The sequence below is a fragment of the Oreochromis niloticus genome, linkage group LG9 (assembly GCF_001858045.2).
Source record: "Oreochromis niloticus isolate F11D_XX linkage group LG9, O_niloticus_UMD_NMBU, whole genome shotgun sequence".
NCBI lineage: Eukaryota > Metazoa > Chordata > Actinopteri > Cichliformes > Cichlidae > Oreochromis > Oreochromis niloticus.
In genome coordinates this window covers 4,272,300-4,289,999 of record NC_031974.2, presented here as the reverse complement: position 1 = coordinate 4,289,999, position 17,700 = coordinate 4,272,300, and the positions used below count along the sequence as shown (strand labels likewise).

General features: G+C 44.7%; 2 protein-coding genes across 3 annotated transcripts in view; both read right to left on the bottom strand.

The window, feature by feature from the left end:
• LOC100709743 (GTPase IMAP family member 7) overlaps positions 1-17,700 on the bottom strand; it is a 292,536-nt gene that overhangs the window by 223,537 nt on the left and 51,299 nt on the right. The gene's annotated exons all lie outside the window — the stretch shown is intronic.
• Positions 14-5,178, bottom strand: LOC109197603 (NACHT, LRR and PYD domains-containing protein 1b allele 3-like). 2 transcript variants are annotated; one of them, XM_019352978.2, is made up of 3 exons: positions 5,162-5,178; positions 3,803-3,896; positions 14-2,536 (listed from the first exon to the last, which is right to left on the bottom strand). In XM_019352978.2, the coding sequence occupies exon 3, from the start codon at positions 2,442-2,444 to the stop codon at positions 975-977; it is 1,470 nt and encodes a 489-aa protein (XP_019208523.1). In that variant the 5' UTR covers positions 2,445-2,536; positions 3,803-3,896; positions 5,162-5,178; the 3' UTR covers positions 14-974. The 2 variants fall into 2 exon arrangements, with proteins under 2 accessions (XP_019208523.1, XP_019208524.1); XM_019352979.2 differs by lacking the exon at positions 5,162-5,178 and having other exon boundaries at positions 3,814-3,896.

Sequence of the window (17,700 nt, the reverse complement as noted above, 5' to 3'; positions counted from 1 at the left end):
AATGAAAATGTGATCAAAATTTCAAAATATGGCTTTTTGCTACATTCAGTGGATTTTTGCATCTTTTTAAAAAGAAAAAAACACCAGAAATCATAATTTATTAAAGTATGACTTATAACTAGAGACGTTGTTAAATGGTTGTAACCAGGAAGTCATGTATACAAGCACAGATACACTCACACATGCATACACGGTGCCTTTAACTTGACACACCATAGGGGTTTTACAATGAGGTGTTTGTGTGTTCACTCAACAAAAGACTGCGTGGGAAGGCTGGAATTTGAAGTTGGCTGGGGTCAGGTGGGGAGCTCGTACCTTCAAGATGCTGTCCAGACTGGCTTCCCTTGCAAGTTAAAATGGATTGAGCTCTGAGTGTCTTGCTTCATTCATGGGGATAAGTGTCAGTGAGGCCTGTGAAAGCAGACCTAACAGGAGAAGTCTACGCCGAGCAGGGATGTGGAAGAGGGAATGATCCCGGCAGCCAGTAGATAATGATTAAATACAGAACGGTGTATTACCATATTGTGGATAAAACCAGAACGTAAGTGAAGAAGAGGAGGGGCCTGAAAGCTGAAGGCTCTGCTTCTCATTCTACTTTAGGAACTACATGTAGGCCTGCAGTCTGAGAAGTGAATCTAATGGGGTGAAATAGCATTATGAGGTCATTAAGAAGAGGCTGACTATAATGGGGTGAAAGCAGGAATATGGTTTCTCTTTCTAATCCCTGTCAGTACTGTTGCTGCAGCATTTTGGATTAACTGAAGGATTTTCAGGAAGTTAATGATACTGATGATAATGAATTATAGTAGTCCAGCCTAGAAGTAATAAATGCATGAACTAGTTTTTCAGTGCCTAATTTTAGAGAAATTGTGAAAATGAAAGAAAGCTGACGTACGTAGCTTTCATATGTGCATTCAAGGACATGTCCTGGTCAAAAATTCCTCACTGTGTTACTGGAGGTCAAGATAATAATGTCATAGCAACCCAAGATTTCTGCAGAGGAACGAATCGAGCTCACAAAGGGACTCCGTCATTTCTAAAATGGCACGGTCACCTTTCCTCCTCACTGTGTCAAAAACCAAACGAGCTTTTTTGCTTCTCTTTTTCTTTGCATCTGCTGCCTCCCTCTCTGCATCACTTATCACATTTTTCTCCAACAGTTTGTCGAGCAGACTGCTGAGAACAGGTTCTGATATCTTATCAATGAACAAGCTCCGTACTTTTAACAGCTTCTTATTTGAAGAGAGAATCATGCTTCCCATTCTGTTGGGCAAAAGACAAACCTCACTTTCCCAGACACAGCTGGAGCTGCTCTGGTGTTTCAGACTCAGGTTAATATTTCTAGTGAGTCTATTAAAAATCACTTGGAAGGATGGGACAGGATTGTCAGGAGACATGTCATCAAACACTGTTTCATTTGGTTGAACTACAATCAGGCCATCATCAGGAACGGTGGAAAGAGAGTAAAGCTGCTTTGGATGCAGATTGCATTTAGAAGGTATGTCTATGTATGTCTCTTCCACAATTAATTCCCTCCTCTTCTCTTTTACATCTTGGATCTTGATGTTTCTCGGCACCAACAACACACTGAGGACAGACCTCGGATCAGGATCAACTGGGGGTTTGTAGAAGAGCAGAACCAAAGCTTGGACTGGGTCAGGGGGAGAGTCTTCATTATTGACAATGCCATAATAAGAAAATCCTGTGATGTTTATAACAACATGAGTTTTTGTTATCTGGTGAGGGGTGATGAACTCGATGCCCTCATCATTCACCTCAGTGACCTGCAAGGACTGACCTCCACCTGTGGAGATGAGCTCACAGTGTGGGAGATGAAGCTGACACACAGACTGCTGCTCACATCTGATGTCAAACAGGGGTCCTGCAGGCTTCTTGTGGTGTTGGGCCAGCAGCCTCATGTACCAAGGGACAGTCCTGTAAACCACGTCTCCTTCTCCCTTCATGACAAACACCAGGCCGGTCACACTGCACTGGTACAGACCTGCACAGGAGCACTGGAACAGGTAGGTTTTATCATCAGACTCATCAGCAGTGATGTCAGGTGTAAACTCCTTTAACCTCATGTCAGGTAAGCTTGCTGCTAATGGTTTAGATCGCCATATAACAGTTTCTTTCTCCATAACTTCATCATCACCGATATTGCAGTGATGACTATTTAATTTAATGCGTGGAGACAGCCTAGAAGAGGACCATGTTCTGTATGGGAAGAGACGTGATCCCAAGACAGGAGAGTTGTCCGGTAGGATTTGAGATGGCCTTCTGGAAACGGAGGAGCAGTCTCCTCCTACAGGATCCTCCATGTCTTTACCATGTGACAGATTTTCTTCTCCTGCTTCTGCAGATCTTTGACTGGGTGGTTCATATTTAACTTTTTGCAATTCTTTCGCTTTTCTTTTCTTCACTGAAAAAAGTTTCTTAAACATCTTCTCTTATGTTTAATGTATGCCTGTTGAACCTTCTTTAAAGATGCTTCTTTATGGTCTTCTGTTCAGGTCTGCTTGTACTCATCAGTTTCCTGTTTCCAAAAATATACATTTCAATTAAGTTTTAACTTTAATGTTTAAAAAGACAATTAAAAAAAGGTAAAAAAAAAAGAAAGAAAGAAAGAAAGAAAAGGTTTAATACATTTAGTATTAATACTTTCATGCATGAATTATGACAACATCAATCAGGATTTCTTTTAAGTGTTTTTATTCATCTTTAGGCATAAAAAAAGATTTTTGAACTTTGAAAACATGTAGTTCTCAATGAGTTTTTTTTTTTACTTATCCAGTATGTGAACAACATACATTTTGACTTATGAATTTGACAAACAAATAAATAATATATACTGTGTAAAAATTATAACATCACAAAAATATTTTTGTAACGACATATGTAACAAATATAAGAAATATAACAGCATCAGTTTCTTTTGTAGTGGTTTATGTGCAATACAATACAACTTTATTTATTTAGCACATTTAAAAAACCAACGGTATACCAAAGTGCCTCACAATAAACTAGTGCAAGTAAACCATCAACACTGAGACAAATATAAGAAAACAGTCCACTGTACTGACCACTACTGAAAGGGTTAAATAAGGAAAATATTAGATGTTCTTGACGATATCCCCCCCCCCGTTTTTTAACTCTTTGTGCACCGCTAGGTGAATGAGACATTGACAGATCGTTTTTTTTTTCTTGCTATCGGTTTTGTTTTTCTTAACTGGAAGAGATCAAATTATTGGTGGGGACAATTCAGTATCAAATCTACGCTCTTGGTCAGCACACATAAAGTTGCTGATTATTCTGGGTTAACTCTATGACTTATTAACTGCAGCATTTCAAAAGTCCTCTGTTAGCGCGAGAAAAGTGAAATATTTAATGTTTCCACCATTTTCTTGGTTAGGTTTAATAATTACTTTCACAATTTGTGTAACCGCCATAAATAAGTGTTTAAAAGGTGACCCTGGCCTTTAATAACAGGCAAATATTAAGTAACCATTTCTTCTTTCATTGTTCTGTTGCCATTTTATTTGCCACAAAGGAGGGAGATTTGAACATAACCTGCTCACCAACAGGTGACGTATACATAAGTTACTGTGGTAAATCAGGTCACAAAAGAGCCACTGTTGTGACACTAAAAACAGTTTATTCTCAGAAGCCTCACTAAGCCTACTCTCACTGTTCATATTTAAATTGTAATTGTGAAGTCGTAGGCTATTCTAATGAGAATGCTGTAAAATTGAATCTGAAAGCTAAAATGATCATACTCTGGCTGTTTCTATCACATCCTTACCTGGTGTTTACCTTTGTAGGACAGATTCAGTCCTGCTTTTCTTCCTTCACTGGGATGTTCCGCTGCAGTCAGTCTGACGTTAGCGACATCAGACCTGTAAAATATAATCTACAAGATGGAAACTTGGTTTTGTTTCCTCTGTTTATTACAGACTCCATGGACCCACCCACATATTTCTGACATATCTTCAGACAGATGGGCAGACTGACACTGATGATAATGTAAAGAATGAGCAGGGCTGCAGTGAGTCAGACAGAGAACCTACAGTCATACCTTCATACCTTACTAACACCATGGAATGAAGCCCTGTTGTGATCTTTAAGAGTCACATTGTAACTGGAATGTCTTCAGTGTCTGTAGAAGTACAAGCCTATTACAAAGAAAGAGCTCCCCTAGTATATTTTATTATTTTCATCATCTGTTTAAAATTAGTTAAAATCATCCAAGTGGCTGGGAAAGCTGGATAATCTTTTGCATTTACAGTTGGTCATTATGGTTGAAGGATTTTTAAATTGTGAGCAGAGGAAGCAAAAGAAACAGAAAAAACAAACAACATTAGTAGAGCAAATCTATTTCTATTTACAAAGCTGATAAAACCGAAAGACACGTGAATCTGAAACTGAATAACTGCAGTGCGTGTGTGCTGCTGTGTGAAGGAATGCAACTATTTTGTAACTTGTAGTCAAACAGGTCTGATACTGAAAACAAACAGTACTTATCAGGAGCTTTGGAATCCCTCCCACCCTCCATGTCATGTTTAAGTATAATAATAAGTAACTATGAATAATAGTGAATAATAAAAGAAGTTTGGTTCGGTTTAAAATACAGAAATTAGTTCATCTGAGGTTTTTATACAGAAGGATATTGTCAGCACGGTGGCACGGTGGTTAGCACTGTTGCCGCACAGCAAGAAGGTCCTGAGTTCAATTCCACCATCAGGCCGGGGTCTTTCTGTGTGGAGTTTGCATGTTCTCCCCGTGTTTGCGTGGGTTCCCTCCGGGTACTCTGGCTTCCTCCCACCGTCCAAAAACATGCAGCTTGTGGGGATAGGTTAATTGGATAATCCAAATTGTCACTAGGTGTGAATGTGCGAGTGAATGCTTCTCTGTCCCTGTGTGTTGGCCCTGCGACAGACTGGCAACCTGTCCAGGGTGTACCCCGCCTCTCGCCCTATGACAGCTGGGATAGGCTCCAGCACCCCCCGCGACCCTGAAAAGTGGAAGTGAATGGATGGATGGATATTGTCATGGTCCTGGGTCGGTGACCCAGCGCTTTAAGTTTGTTATTATCATTTCTCTAGTTTATTCTGATTTTGTATTTGTTCTTAGGGTTTGAGTTGTGTGTTTCTTTCATCCCTACCTGTGTCTCTCCTCTGTGTTCTGTTCATGTCCCCAGTTGGTTGTGTAAAACAGTCTGTGACTTTCCTGTTTTACTTTGTAGGGTTGTGTCTCATTATGTCCATTAGTTCCAGCTGTGTCCCCTCCTGTGTGCCATTTCCTGATTACCTGATGTGTGTATTTATACTGCGTGTCTGCCTGTGCTCCTCGTCGCGTCGTCTGTGTTTCTCTGTGTATCTGCCGTGTACTTAAGGTTATTCCGTGTTTCTCCGTGTCTCTCTGCTCCTCGCTCCATGTCCTCCTTTTGTATTAGTATTTTCCAGTTTAGGTTTGTTAACTCCCCGCTCTGCTCTTCCTGTTTTTGTCACTGTGTCACTTCTGTAAATAAACACTCACTCGCACCCCAGCCAGTGCCTGCATCTTGGATCCTCATTCATTCAACCACACGACTGCCGCCCCAGCCGTGACAGATATAAAAATCTAAACTCAGTCTTCCTGTAAAACAAATTCATGTGAAGTCTATCAGTACTCCCTCTTCACCCACGACTGCAGACCTGCTGATGGTTCCAACACCATCATTAAGTTTGCAGATGACACCACGGTGATTGGCCTCATCAGCGACAATGATGAGACCGCCTACAGGGAGGAGGTGGATCGTCTGGCTGAGTGGTGCGACACAAACAACCTGCTGCTTAACACCGAGAAGACCAAGGAGCTCATCGTGGACTACAGGAGGAATGCTGACCCACACCCACCCATCCACATTAAGGGGACGGCTGTGGAGCGTGTGAGCAGCTTCAAGTTCCTGGGAGTCCACATCTCCGAGGATCTCATCTGGACGACCAACTGCTCCAAGCTGGTCAAGAAGGCTCACCAGCGCCTCTTCTTCTTGAGGACTCTGAGGAAGAACCACCTGTCCTCAGACATCCTGGTGAACTTCTATCGCTGCACCATCGAGAGCATCCTGACCAACTGTATAACAGTCTGGTACGGGAACTGCTCTGCCTCGGACCGGAAGGCGTTGCAGAGGGTCGTGAAAACTGCCCAGCGCATCGCCGGAGCACCACTTCCTGCCATAAAGGACATCTACAGGAAGCGGTGTCTGAAAAGGGCTGGGAAAATCATCAGAGACCCCAGTCACCCATCACATAGACTCTTCACCCTCCTGCCCTCTGGGAGGCGCTACAGGAGCCTCCGGACTAAGACCACCAGGTACCGGAACAGCTTCTTCCCCACAGCTGTCAGACTCCTGAACTCTGCCTCCTGACATCTGACCCACGTTAAACTCATGGACTGAACATACACACACCCACAACCACTAGCACTTTACCACTACTGTATAGTTCTGTGTAGATAATCATTCTGTACATACGATAATTTTTAATCCCACAACTGTTTATAACTTGCATAGTTCACATTTCTGTATAACTGTATATCTCAGATTTCTGTATAGTTTTTATTTCATATTTATATCCTGTACATAGCTTGTAGTCACTACAGCCTGTACATACTTATAGTTATAGAATATTCATAACATACTTCACACCGTGTACATTATAACATACATAATAGACCCATTTCTGTAATATACTTACACATCTCTATTATTGCTAATATATATTGTAATATTTCTATATCACGGCTAAAGCACTTTCTGGATGGATGCAAACTGCATTTCGTTGCCCTGTACCTGTGCATGTGCAATGACAATAAAGTTGAATTCTATTCTATTCTATCAATTCAGCATCAGAGAAATGCGAAACAATCACAAGTATCAAACAACAAGTCCCCCAAAAGTGGACAGTAAATTACAACATACCCAGGTTCTCTGTGTTATCTGGATTAATTTACCCTAACACTGGCGATGAAGATTAATCATTAAAGTCTACTGTCACATGCTGATAAAGGAGATGTGGACAGATGTTATACCGTATATATAACTTAATATATTTAACTTTTATAAACTTTCTAAAATCAGTTAATAGATGCACTTTGGTACAGTCTGGCTTAACAAGTGTCACATGTAAAATGTTTTGCCCTAGCAGATAAACTATAATACATTTAAAAGATGCTGTGAAGAAAACACTCCACATTAAAACTGATCATAAATCAAAACTTTGAACATAACCTGCTTTACCCAGGTTTAGTTTTGTTTCTGTCACATGCAGACGCAGTGCTTTTTAAGGGTTTGAAAGTTAAGAATAAATATAAACAATAAAAGTGTTATAAATTATTTGCTGACAACAGAAAAAAATATTATATATAGTAATAAAGAAATAAAGCTGCATCTAAGAATGTATGTTTATTGTTGATTCTCAGCAGGGAAACAAAGATTTTAGAGCCTATTTAAAACTTTAGACTCTCCTGTTTGTGCACAGAGGTATGAGGGAACTTCCAAGAATGATGGTCAGGCAGTAATTTCATATTTGATGCCTAATTTGAGACCAGAGCATGTTAAGTTTCACTAATTTCAGCCACTTGCTATCTCAGCTCACTCAGATGATGGCTCTTACAGCCATACCACAGATTGTTTACTAACATACTAGTAATAGTCAGAGTCCAGCAATGTTTTCACATTTAAGTAAAAAAAGGACAGGTTCACGATCTCCAAATTCCAACTACGAGAGGCATTTTTCCATTAGTGTGAATAATTATGGTAAATGGTAAATGGACTGGTTCTTATATAGTGCTTTTCTACTCTATCTGAGCACTCAAAGCACTTTAGGCAACTCGTTCCTTCATCCAATCATACAAGCACTTTTCTAAGTTTTTAGTGCTGTCTAACTAACTAACATTCATTCACACATTCTCATGCCGATGGATGCATCGGAGAGCAACCTGGGGTTTGTATCCTGCCCAAGGATATTTGACATGCAGACTGGAGCAGGCTAGGATTGAACCACGATCCTTCCGGTTAGTAGGTGACCTGAGCTACAGCACAACAAATGTTAATGTTGTGTCTGATGTTTTATCTTACAGATGTCTGATTGCAATTGAGATTGCTAAAGTCCTGTACAGTAAATTTTTGCACTTCAAACAAACAGGGAGTCTGATGTGTGCTTTACAGTCAACAGAGCCACAGAGATGTAGACATAAATTTTAGTATTAGCTGATAATAAATTGTTGCTGTGATCTCCGTGTTTTGTAATGACTACAGGATGACCATACAGTCTCTGAAGTTAAGAAAAAAAATAGGAAACTCACATCTAACTGTTATCACATTTTTTTTAAAACTACCTTTCTACATATATTTGAATTAAATCTGAGCTTTATGAATGAGAAAATGAAAAACAAACAGACACATCATCCCATAAAGTCTAATGTATAAATACATAGAAACACACTGATGGCAAATGGAGGGGAGTGAAAACAGCTGTATAACAACAGGCAATGGCAATCAAGGTAATCAAGTTAACTAGATACAAGACATAGACCAGAATAGCTATCAAAATAGGGGATCGGAAAACTTTGGAAAAATTGTTTACTATCTGTTTTATGGATCATTAGTACACCCAGAGTCTTGAAACTTGGAGAATGAAATAAAAGCTATAATACCACCAGCACGATACACAACAGGAGAGACAATTTAGTGTCATTCTCAATAATTAGGCTCACAATGTTTTCTTTACAAGTAACCAAGGTTTTTTTTTTTTTTTTTTGGATTTATTCACATGATTAAATGACAGGTTAAATTTCTATAAAATGCCAAACCATATTCTAAGTCTGGACAACAAAGAACAATGATAAAACAAAACAAAGAAGGAATATTTAAAATTATATTACTACACAATTACAATCATTTACAAAAGACAACACTATATCATTGAATTCATCCTCGCCATTACCTACACAAACTAAAGAAGTATTAAAAAAAGAAAACGTTTTTAATGACAGGTAATTTATTTTTTATGTTTTATTCCCACTGACACTTCTGGTCTATATATCACATTTGGAGAACAAACTTTATGAAGTTTGTTCAAACTTTATGAAGCTAATTGCAAGAATTAGCATCATCAGTAGGGGGAAGGCTGGCCAAAAAACCTACCTACTTCAGAAAAACTAAGCTGCTGACTAAATTGTTTTGCCATGCATCATATTGAATTGCTTAAGCAGTTGAAATAGCCATATATATGTTTAACACAGAGAGAAAATAATATTTTTTGAAGCACATTGTTCCTTATTTGCATGGGAAGTTTTCCAAAAGGTGTCTATAATTATAATAAGGTGTTAATCTTAGATTATCACAACGATTTTAATACACAGCCCTTTTAGTTACATTTGAGCCAGGTCTGGAAACAATTTCATGTGTTAGTTACATTCATAAGCTGTTTCTGTGATGTCACAAGACAAAGGCAAAGAAGCTCTTTGCAAATGAAACAGAAGCAAAAACATCCATCAGAGCAGGAAATTGATTTCTTAGAGAAAAAGAACATTGAAAAATTGAGAAGAAAAAAAAAACGTGACTCTTGATCCATGGAAGATAAACTGTGGTGGATGATCATAGGATCATTTACAATGTAAAGAAAAACTTGTTCTGCTAGTCTTACTTTTTGTGGTGTGTTTAAAAAAATAAAAAATAAAATACATTAAAAAAAAACTTTACCTACATTTCCTTTTAAATAAGGAAAAAAATCTTGATGACATTCTTTCCCTGTCTTTTTTTGTTTGTTTTTATTTGTTTTAGCTTTTCAAAGAGAATTTTCCTGTGCCAGGGCTAGGGCCCAAGACATGCACCAATCCACAACCCCAGTGACACACCGACAAGTCATAAAGTCAAACATAACTTTTAAAAACACCAGTATAGGCTCATGAGGCCCTGATGGTAAAAACCTACATTTCCGGTTTCAGGCAGGTAATGGTGGACATGCGATAGTTCGCGCTGACGTCTATTTCAATGTAGGAAGTGTTACGAACAGCTGATCGGATCGGCAAAGCGTGTTTCTGGAATTTTATGTTTTTGTTGCTGCAAGCGCTTTTTATGCAGTTTTTGCAAAGCCATATGTGGAAGGAAACCGTGACCTAGGACAAGCTGATGGCATAAGATGTAAGTTCAACTCCTCCAGTTTCATATGCAAAAAAATTTATTGCACTAGTTTACGTGGTTGAAGTTCTAGAGGGATTTAAAAGTAGTTACGCAAAACAGAGCGTACCCGCTCTGACCAGTTTTAAAGGGTTAATATTCTGTGGTTTTGTTTATGTTGGGTTGTATGTGATTATCCTACCTAGTGTTTTGTGTCCTCTGTGCTCTCATGTTCCACATTTCAAGTTCCTGTGTTCTCTCTCCGCACTCTGTATTAAGTTTGCGTGTTTAGAGTGTGTTTCCTGTTTTATTTTGAAGGTCCCAGCCGTGTCTCCCTCCTGTCTCCCATTCCTTGATTGCCCTGTGTGTATTTAAGCCCTGTTTTATCATGTGCGTTGCTGGTTCATCTGTGTTCTTTCCTTGTGTCATCCAGCGTCATTCTCCCTATGCTGCTTGAATCTTGGGTCCTACTTTCAACCTCCACTTGTAAACGAGACAAGGAAGCAAAGCAGGACACATTCACATAAGACACGGACCTTCAAAGTAAAACAGGAAGTATGACACAGAGACGCGAACTTGACACGGTGGAGACAGCAACTGAGAAACACAGAGTCAAACCATGAGACAGAGGACTCTAAGGGTGTGTTCACACCAAACGCGATAGACGCGAGCGAAAACGCCCCAAACGCCCCTAATTTGACGCGTGCACATTCGCACCTCAACGCGTGTCCAAGTAAAATCCATTGAACCGGAAATGTGGGAGGAATGTGGGAGGAAGTTTTATTATGCCGTGCTTTTTCTCCGTCTGCACGCCACTTTCGTGCGCCTTTTTCCCTCGCGGTGCAGGTGTGTATCTCCGAATGAGGGTCATAGTTATGAGTGTTTTTGTGCTGTGTTTTCTATTGGACGTGATGGTTATCAAAACCAAACATGATAAGTTTAGCAAGCGCAGGAGACACGACACGGAGGAGATTTGTCAATCAGGCTGCAGAATGCAATGCGCATTGTTGAAAGCTGTACGGTGCAATAACAAAAATCAGCGAAATGTGACGGGTGAACAGCGGGACCACTGTATACTGTTTTATTAATAAACAAAATATATTACTCTATGACAACACGCATAAATTAACTGCCTACATTAATTCACTGTAAACCTTGTCCTTCTGACTGACACGCCCCTGCTGCCTCTCCGGGCTGTCCCTGGTCCTCAGGGGGGAAGTTCTCCACGGTCCGCACCATATTGCCGCTAGTCTCCCGCGGGGTGAGGAAGGGGTCCAGAAACCCCATGACCGCGAAGAACTTCCATCTCTTCCCCGTTCCTGCTGCAGACCCACTCCTCTTCTCCTTCTCTGTCCTCTTCTCCTTATTATATGTGTCCTTGAGGCTCTTCCACTTTCTCCTGCAGATGTCCTCTAAATAAACACATTATCGTGTTAGCGGAAAGGTATTTGTACATCAGTGGGAAAATAGCGGGACAGTACGCGTCAGTACCTAGGTCAGAGCCACGTCACCAGGCTCCTGATTGGTTGTCGCGGCGCGAATTGACGCCGGAGTTCAGATTTTCTAACTCGAGCGGTAGAGGTGAAACACACGTATGCACAAAATGCAACACAAAAACTCACGCGCGTGGTTTTTTTCGCGAGTCAAACGCGCCAGACGCGGTACACTGACGCGCGTTTCACAGGTTTTGGCGTTTTCGCTACGCAAATCTGCTTCCGAATTTTTGCCGGACGCGCAATCGCGTGTCATCGCGCTCTTTCCATTGACTTTACATGTAAACCCGACGCTCTGGCTGCCTCTATCGCGTTCGGTGTGAACGCACCATAAGAACCGAAAGACACAGAGGGAAACTCAAACATGCAGACAGACTTACACAGAACAGAGGGGACACAGAGAAACATGAAGGGCAAGGGATCGAAAACTAGAAACGATAGAATAACTCACACGAGTACAATAATACAAAATCACAAAGAACTAAACATGCTGGGTCAGGGGACCCAGGATCCTGACATTAACGGCCACTCAGATCTTGAGTCATTTGATCTCAGTAAAGCATGTGAGAGGGTGGGGGCAGGTCTCACAATGGGTTTACCCAAAACCTTGGCTGATTGTGACAGACACCCATTTTCACACCTTGGCTTCAGGTGTGAAAAGGATCAAAATGGGGGTCCATGATCTCTTAGTGACACTCCCGATAGGGATCAAGAATCTGGGACTTTTGACCATTTGGTCTTAGAATTAAAGACGTTTCTTGGATGAGAGGCGAAATGTCTTCAAGAAACTTAAAGGAGTCCAGACGTTTAACTTTCCAGGCTCCTTGTCACAGTTCTGGGTCGGTTCGACCCAGCATTTTGAGTTTATTATGTTTTGGTTTATTTTCGAATGATCGTTTTGTTACTCTTGTGCCTTGTTGATTATTATTAGAATTCTATGTTTCTGTTTATTTGTGGTTAAGGATTTGTTGTCTCATGTATGGTTTGAGTTCCATGTGTTATTTTCTGTCTGCCTCTGTGTTGAGTCTGTCATGGCTGTGTGCAGGCAGGCGGAGAGGAAGGACCCAAAACGCAGGACTCACGGAAGCAAAAGTAACTCAGAATAAACTGCTTTATTGCAGGCTGCTTACCAAACAAAAGACTAACTAAACTGGAAAATATAAACTAACAGGCAGGCAAAAACAGGTAACAGGACACACAGCGGAAACTGAGGGTGAGTAGACGTTGACGACGCGACAGAGAACAAAGGAAACACAGGGCTTATATACACATGGCAGTAATCAAGGGATGAGAGACAGGAGGGGAACACACCTGGGAGAAATCAGAGCTGACGGGACAGGGGAAATGTAAACTGAACACACTCACATGAGACGGGGACCTTCAGAATAAAACAGGAAGCACACGACAGACAGAGACACAGACGCAGACTCATAAGCAAGCACAATAACCTCACGGACAGACAGAGAAGACCAAACACAGGCCACCTAAACTAAACATGAGGGCAAGCTAACAAAACCCAAACCAGAAATACTCATCATCATCGGCAAAAGAACAGAACACAATTACAATCAAAACAGCATCACCAGAGGATAAGAAATGATCCATAATGCAAAAATAAACCAAAGCATAAGAAACCCAAAATGCTGGGTCAAACCGACCCAGGACCGTGACAGTACCCCCCCCCCTCAAGGGCTGGCTCCAGACAGTCCAACAGAAACACAAAAACCGGCCAACAAAACAGAAAACAACCCAACCAGGGCGGGCGGCGGGGGTCCAGGACGGAGGGAAAGAGTCCAAACACAAACCAAAAACCCAGACGGTCAAGAAACACAGACCTAACAAACAGTTCAGGGGGCCGACCTGGAGGCCGACCGCACAGGAGGCCAAACCAGTTCAGTTCCAGAGGCCGACCGTGTGAAAGGCAGCGGCAGCGGGGCAGGTCCGGAGGCCGGCCATGCAGTAGCCAGTGGCGCGGACACAGTTCTGGGGCCGACCGTATGGACGGCAACGGTGTAGAAACAGTTCTGGGGGCCGACCGTGCTGGCGGCAACGGCGGCGAGGCAAACGAAGGCAGTCTGGAGGCCGGCCACGCGGAAGGCAGTGGCGGCGACGCCCAACCATCGGCCCGGAAGGGGGCCGTCCACGACGGCAAGGACGTCCAGTCATTGGCCTGGAAAGCGGCCGGACAGGACGAGCAGGACGGACAGGACGAGCAGGACGGACAAGACGGACAGGACGGACAGGGGAAGCTGAAGCCGAAGCTGGTGCTGGTGCTGGTGCTGGTGACGCTGGAGCTGGCGACAAGGAGGCTGCTGCTGCAGGCGACGCTGGAGCTGACGCTGAATCTGGGCCAGGCGAAGCTGGAGGCTCGGAGGCTGGACCAGACAAAAATGGCGCTGCAGGCGACGGCGTGGAAGCCGGAGATGGTGGCGCTGCCGGAGATGGTGGCGCTGCAGATGAGGACGAGGCTGCAGCTGGACCAGGCGAGGCTGAAGACTCGGAGGCTGGACCAGGCGGGGCTGAAGACACGGAGGCTGGACCAGGCGGGGCTGAAGCTGAAGCTGAAGCAGAGGCTGGACCAGACGAGGCAGAGGCTTCTGAAGCAGAAGCTGGACCAGGCGATGGCGTGAGTGAAGCTGGAGCTGGACCAGGCGACGGCGTGGGTGATGCAGCTGATGAGGAGGCTGCAGCTGGCGAGGATGAAGACTCTGAGGCTGCAGCTGGTGGCGGCGTGGAAGCCAGAGACGGAGGCGCTGCAGCAGGTGACGCCGATGTGGCTGCTGCTGCCGGCGGCACTGAAGCAGATGAGGAGGCTGCTGCAGGTGGCGTGGATGAGGCTGCTGCCGCAGGCGGCGCTGAAGCAGATGAGGAGGAGGCTGCAGCTGGCGCTGCAGGCGACGCTGATGAAGCTGGCGCTGCAGCTGGCGAGGGTGATGAGGCTGCAGCTGGCGAGGGTGATGAGGCTGCAGCTGGCGGCTGGCCGGGGTCCTCGGACCCTCCAGCTGACGAGGCAGAAGACTGGAAGGGCACCTCGGGCCCCCCAGCTGACTAGGCAGACGGCTGGACGGGCTCCTCGGGCCCTCCAGCTGACGAGGCAGAAGGCTGGACGGGCTACGGGCCCTCCAGCCGACGAGGCAGGAGGCTGGACGGGCTCCTCGGGCCCCCCAGCAAAAACAGTCCAAAAACCAGTGGGCGCAGGGGCTCCTGGCACATGCAGGGCTGAACCAGCAGGCACGTGGGCCTCTGGATTACACAGGGCAGAACCAGCAGGCGCACGGGCCTCTGGCAGGAACGGATCAGAACCAGCAGGCACACGGGCCTCTGGCAGGGACAGGACAGAACCAGCAGGCGCGCGGGCCTCTGGCCGGAACAGAACAGAACCAGCAGGCTCACGGGCCTCTGGCAGGGACAGGACAGAACCAGCAGGCGCACGGGCCTCTGGCCGGAACAGAACAGAACCAGCAGGCTCACGGGCCTCTGGCAGGGACAGGACAGAACCAGCAGGCGCGCGGGCCTCTGGCCGGAACAGAACAGAACCAGCAGGCACACGGGCCTCTGGCAGGGACAAAACAGAACCAGCAGGCACACGGGCCTCTGGCAAACACACAGCAGACTGCAGCTGCACAGAGCATTGATTCTGCTCAGGCAGTGACGGCCGCTTGCAGTCCTCAGCTGGCTTCTTTATGTCCAGGGGGCCAGAGTTAACTGAATGCTGATGTTTAACCTCTGGGGAGGCCCTGGAAAGAGTAAAAGTCTCTGATTTAGCCAGGTCTTGAGGAGCAGCAAAAGTCGGTGAGGGGCTATCCTCCTCCTGAAACTGAGTGGGTGGAGATGGTGGCTGAGGAGCGGGCAATACAAGAGAGTGCACTGAACTCGACTGAACAGACTGGAGAACAGGACGAGACTGAACTGACTGAAGAACAGGTTGTAGTGGTGATTGTGGTAAAGGTGGAACTGGTGATTGAGAGAATGACCGAGCTACAGGGGACTGGGCTGCTACAGGCTGAAGTATCGGGTGAGGAGAGGATGAAACTAGCGGTGGAGAAGATGGTTGAACAACAGGTAATGAGGACACTGGAGACTGACCTGATGATAAGGCTAGTGACTCTTCTGCCAACTGAGCTACTGACTGGGTTATGGATTGTAATAAGGTTTGTAGTAGGTCTAGCTGTGGTTGTGACTGTGCTATGGGTAATGAGGCTGAATGTGGTGGAGGTGGCGACTGGGCTTCGGGCCGGGCGGCTAACTGAGCTTCGGGCCGGGCGGCTAACTGAGCTTCGGGCCGGGCGGCTAACTGAACAGCCATAGCCCCAGGATAAACACTTCCAGTCTTAACTCCTGGGTCCAAAGGAGCATCAGAAGCACAGTCTTTTGACTCAACGGGAAAACGATCGCTCTCAAAACGAATACTTTCATTTTCCCCAACAGGAGAAACACGAGTCCCAGAGTTCATGAAGCCGGCGTTAGCGGCCTTGGGGGAAACAGTGTGTTTATCCCTTGACACAGAAGGCGAATGTAGCGAGACTTTGTCACTCACCCTAGGCGGTTGCTCGAAAAGAGTCCCAGGCTCCTGCTGGAGCGGTGAGTACTGGCGGCGCGTTCGCCGCTTACTCGTAGAAGAGGGAGCAGCGCTGGCAGAATGCGACGAGGGATGACTCGGCTGAGGCTGCTCCTGCTGTGATGTGGAAACGCTGGGTGAGTCGGGTGGCACGATAATAATCCCTAACATCTTATAGAATGCCTGAGCCGGCGTAAGCTGGTTGCTTGTGGGCTCGTAATAATCCTCCCGGGACCGGCTGGAGCGTTTTCTGCGAGACCGGGGCATCCGAGGGGAGGAAGCAGATGAGTGGGCCAAAGTGTAGGCTGCTAGTGAGGAATGGCAGCACGGAGGCCCTCCAAGCGCTAGCCGGGTCCCGTCAAAACGGGAGCTGCGCTTCCACTGTGAGTCCGCTGGGTCCGTGTACTGGTCGCGTCGTTCTGTCATGGCTGTGTGCAGGCAGGCGGAGAGGAAGGACTCACGGAAGCGAAAGTAACTCAGAATGAACTGCTTTATTGCAGGCTGCTTACCAAACAGAAGACTAACTAAACTGGAAAATATAAACTAACAGGCAGGCAAAAACAGGTAACAGGACACACAGCGGAAACTGAGGGTGAGTAGACGTTGACGACGCGACAGAGAACAAAGGAAACACAGGGCTTATATACACATGGCAGTAATCAAGGGATGAGAGACAGGAGGGGAAAATGCTGGGTCAAACCGACCCAGGACCGTGACAGAGTCTGTGTCTTTGTGTCTTGAGGCGACTTTTGTTGTGATTTGGCGCTATATAAATAAAATTGAATTGAATTGAATTAGTGATTTCGCGTTTCTTGTTTTATTGTAAAGGTCTGTGTCTCATCTGAGTGTATTCAGTTTTACCTCCCTTGTCTCGTCTTGTTAATTACTTCCAGCTGTGTCCCCCATCTTTGTGTAATATCTCTGTGTTTCTCTGACTGTAGTCGCTGGTCCGTCTGTGTATTCACCGTGTTTCATCTGCTTGTTCTCCCTGCTGTACATCGTCACCTATTTATGCCCATCCTCCTTCGTGTTCGTGTTCTGGTTTGTGTTTCGTAGTTTCGTTGTTCTCAGTTTAGATAGTCTGCCGTCTCGTTTGTCGTTTTTCTATTTTGTACTTTGTGTTCAATAAACCATCTTCACACCTTTACAAGTGCCTGCAATTGGATCCTCCTTTATTATCTCCTGTTAAGGTTCAAAATGTTGAGAGAGGAATCTAAAAATAACCACAGATCCAGCCTGGTGCAAATTAGACGGCATTTTAATGAACACATGTGTGAGTCCGACCGCTGTGCAGATTTCAGCGTCGAACTAAACTTACAATAATTAGACAAAGGTTTTATAGGGGTAGGACAACAAAGCATACGTCACTCCAAAACCACAATGACTTTTAACATAGTTTAAAAGAACATTGTCTTCGGGTCGGTGCTTCCCCTCAGCTCGTCTTCGCTGTCGCTTCTCTCTGGGACATCTAGTGCACTTCCTGTAAGCAT

Excerpts from the sequence above, each read along its gene's own strand:
- LOC109197603 (XM_019352978.2), bottom strand. The coding sequence starts at position 2,444 with ATGTTTAAGAAACTTTTTTCAGTGAAGAAAAGAAAAGCGAAAGAATTG.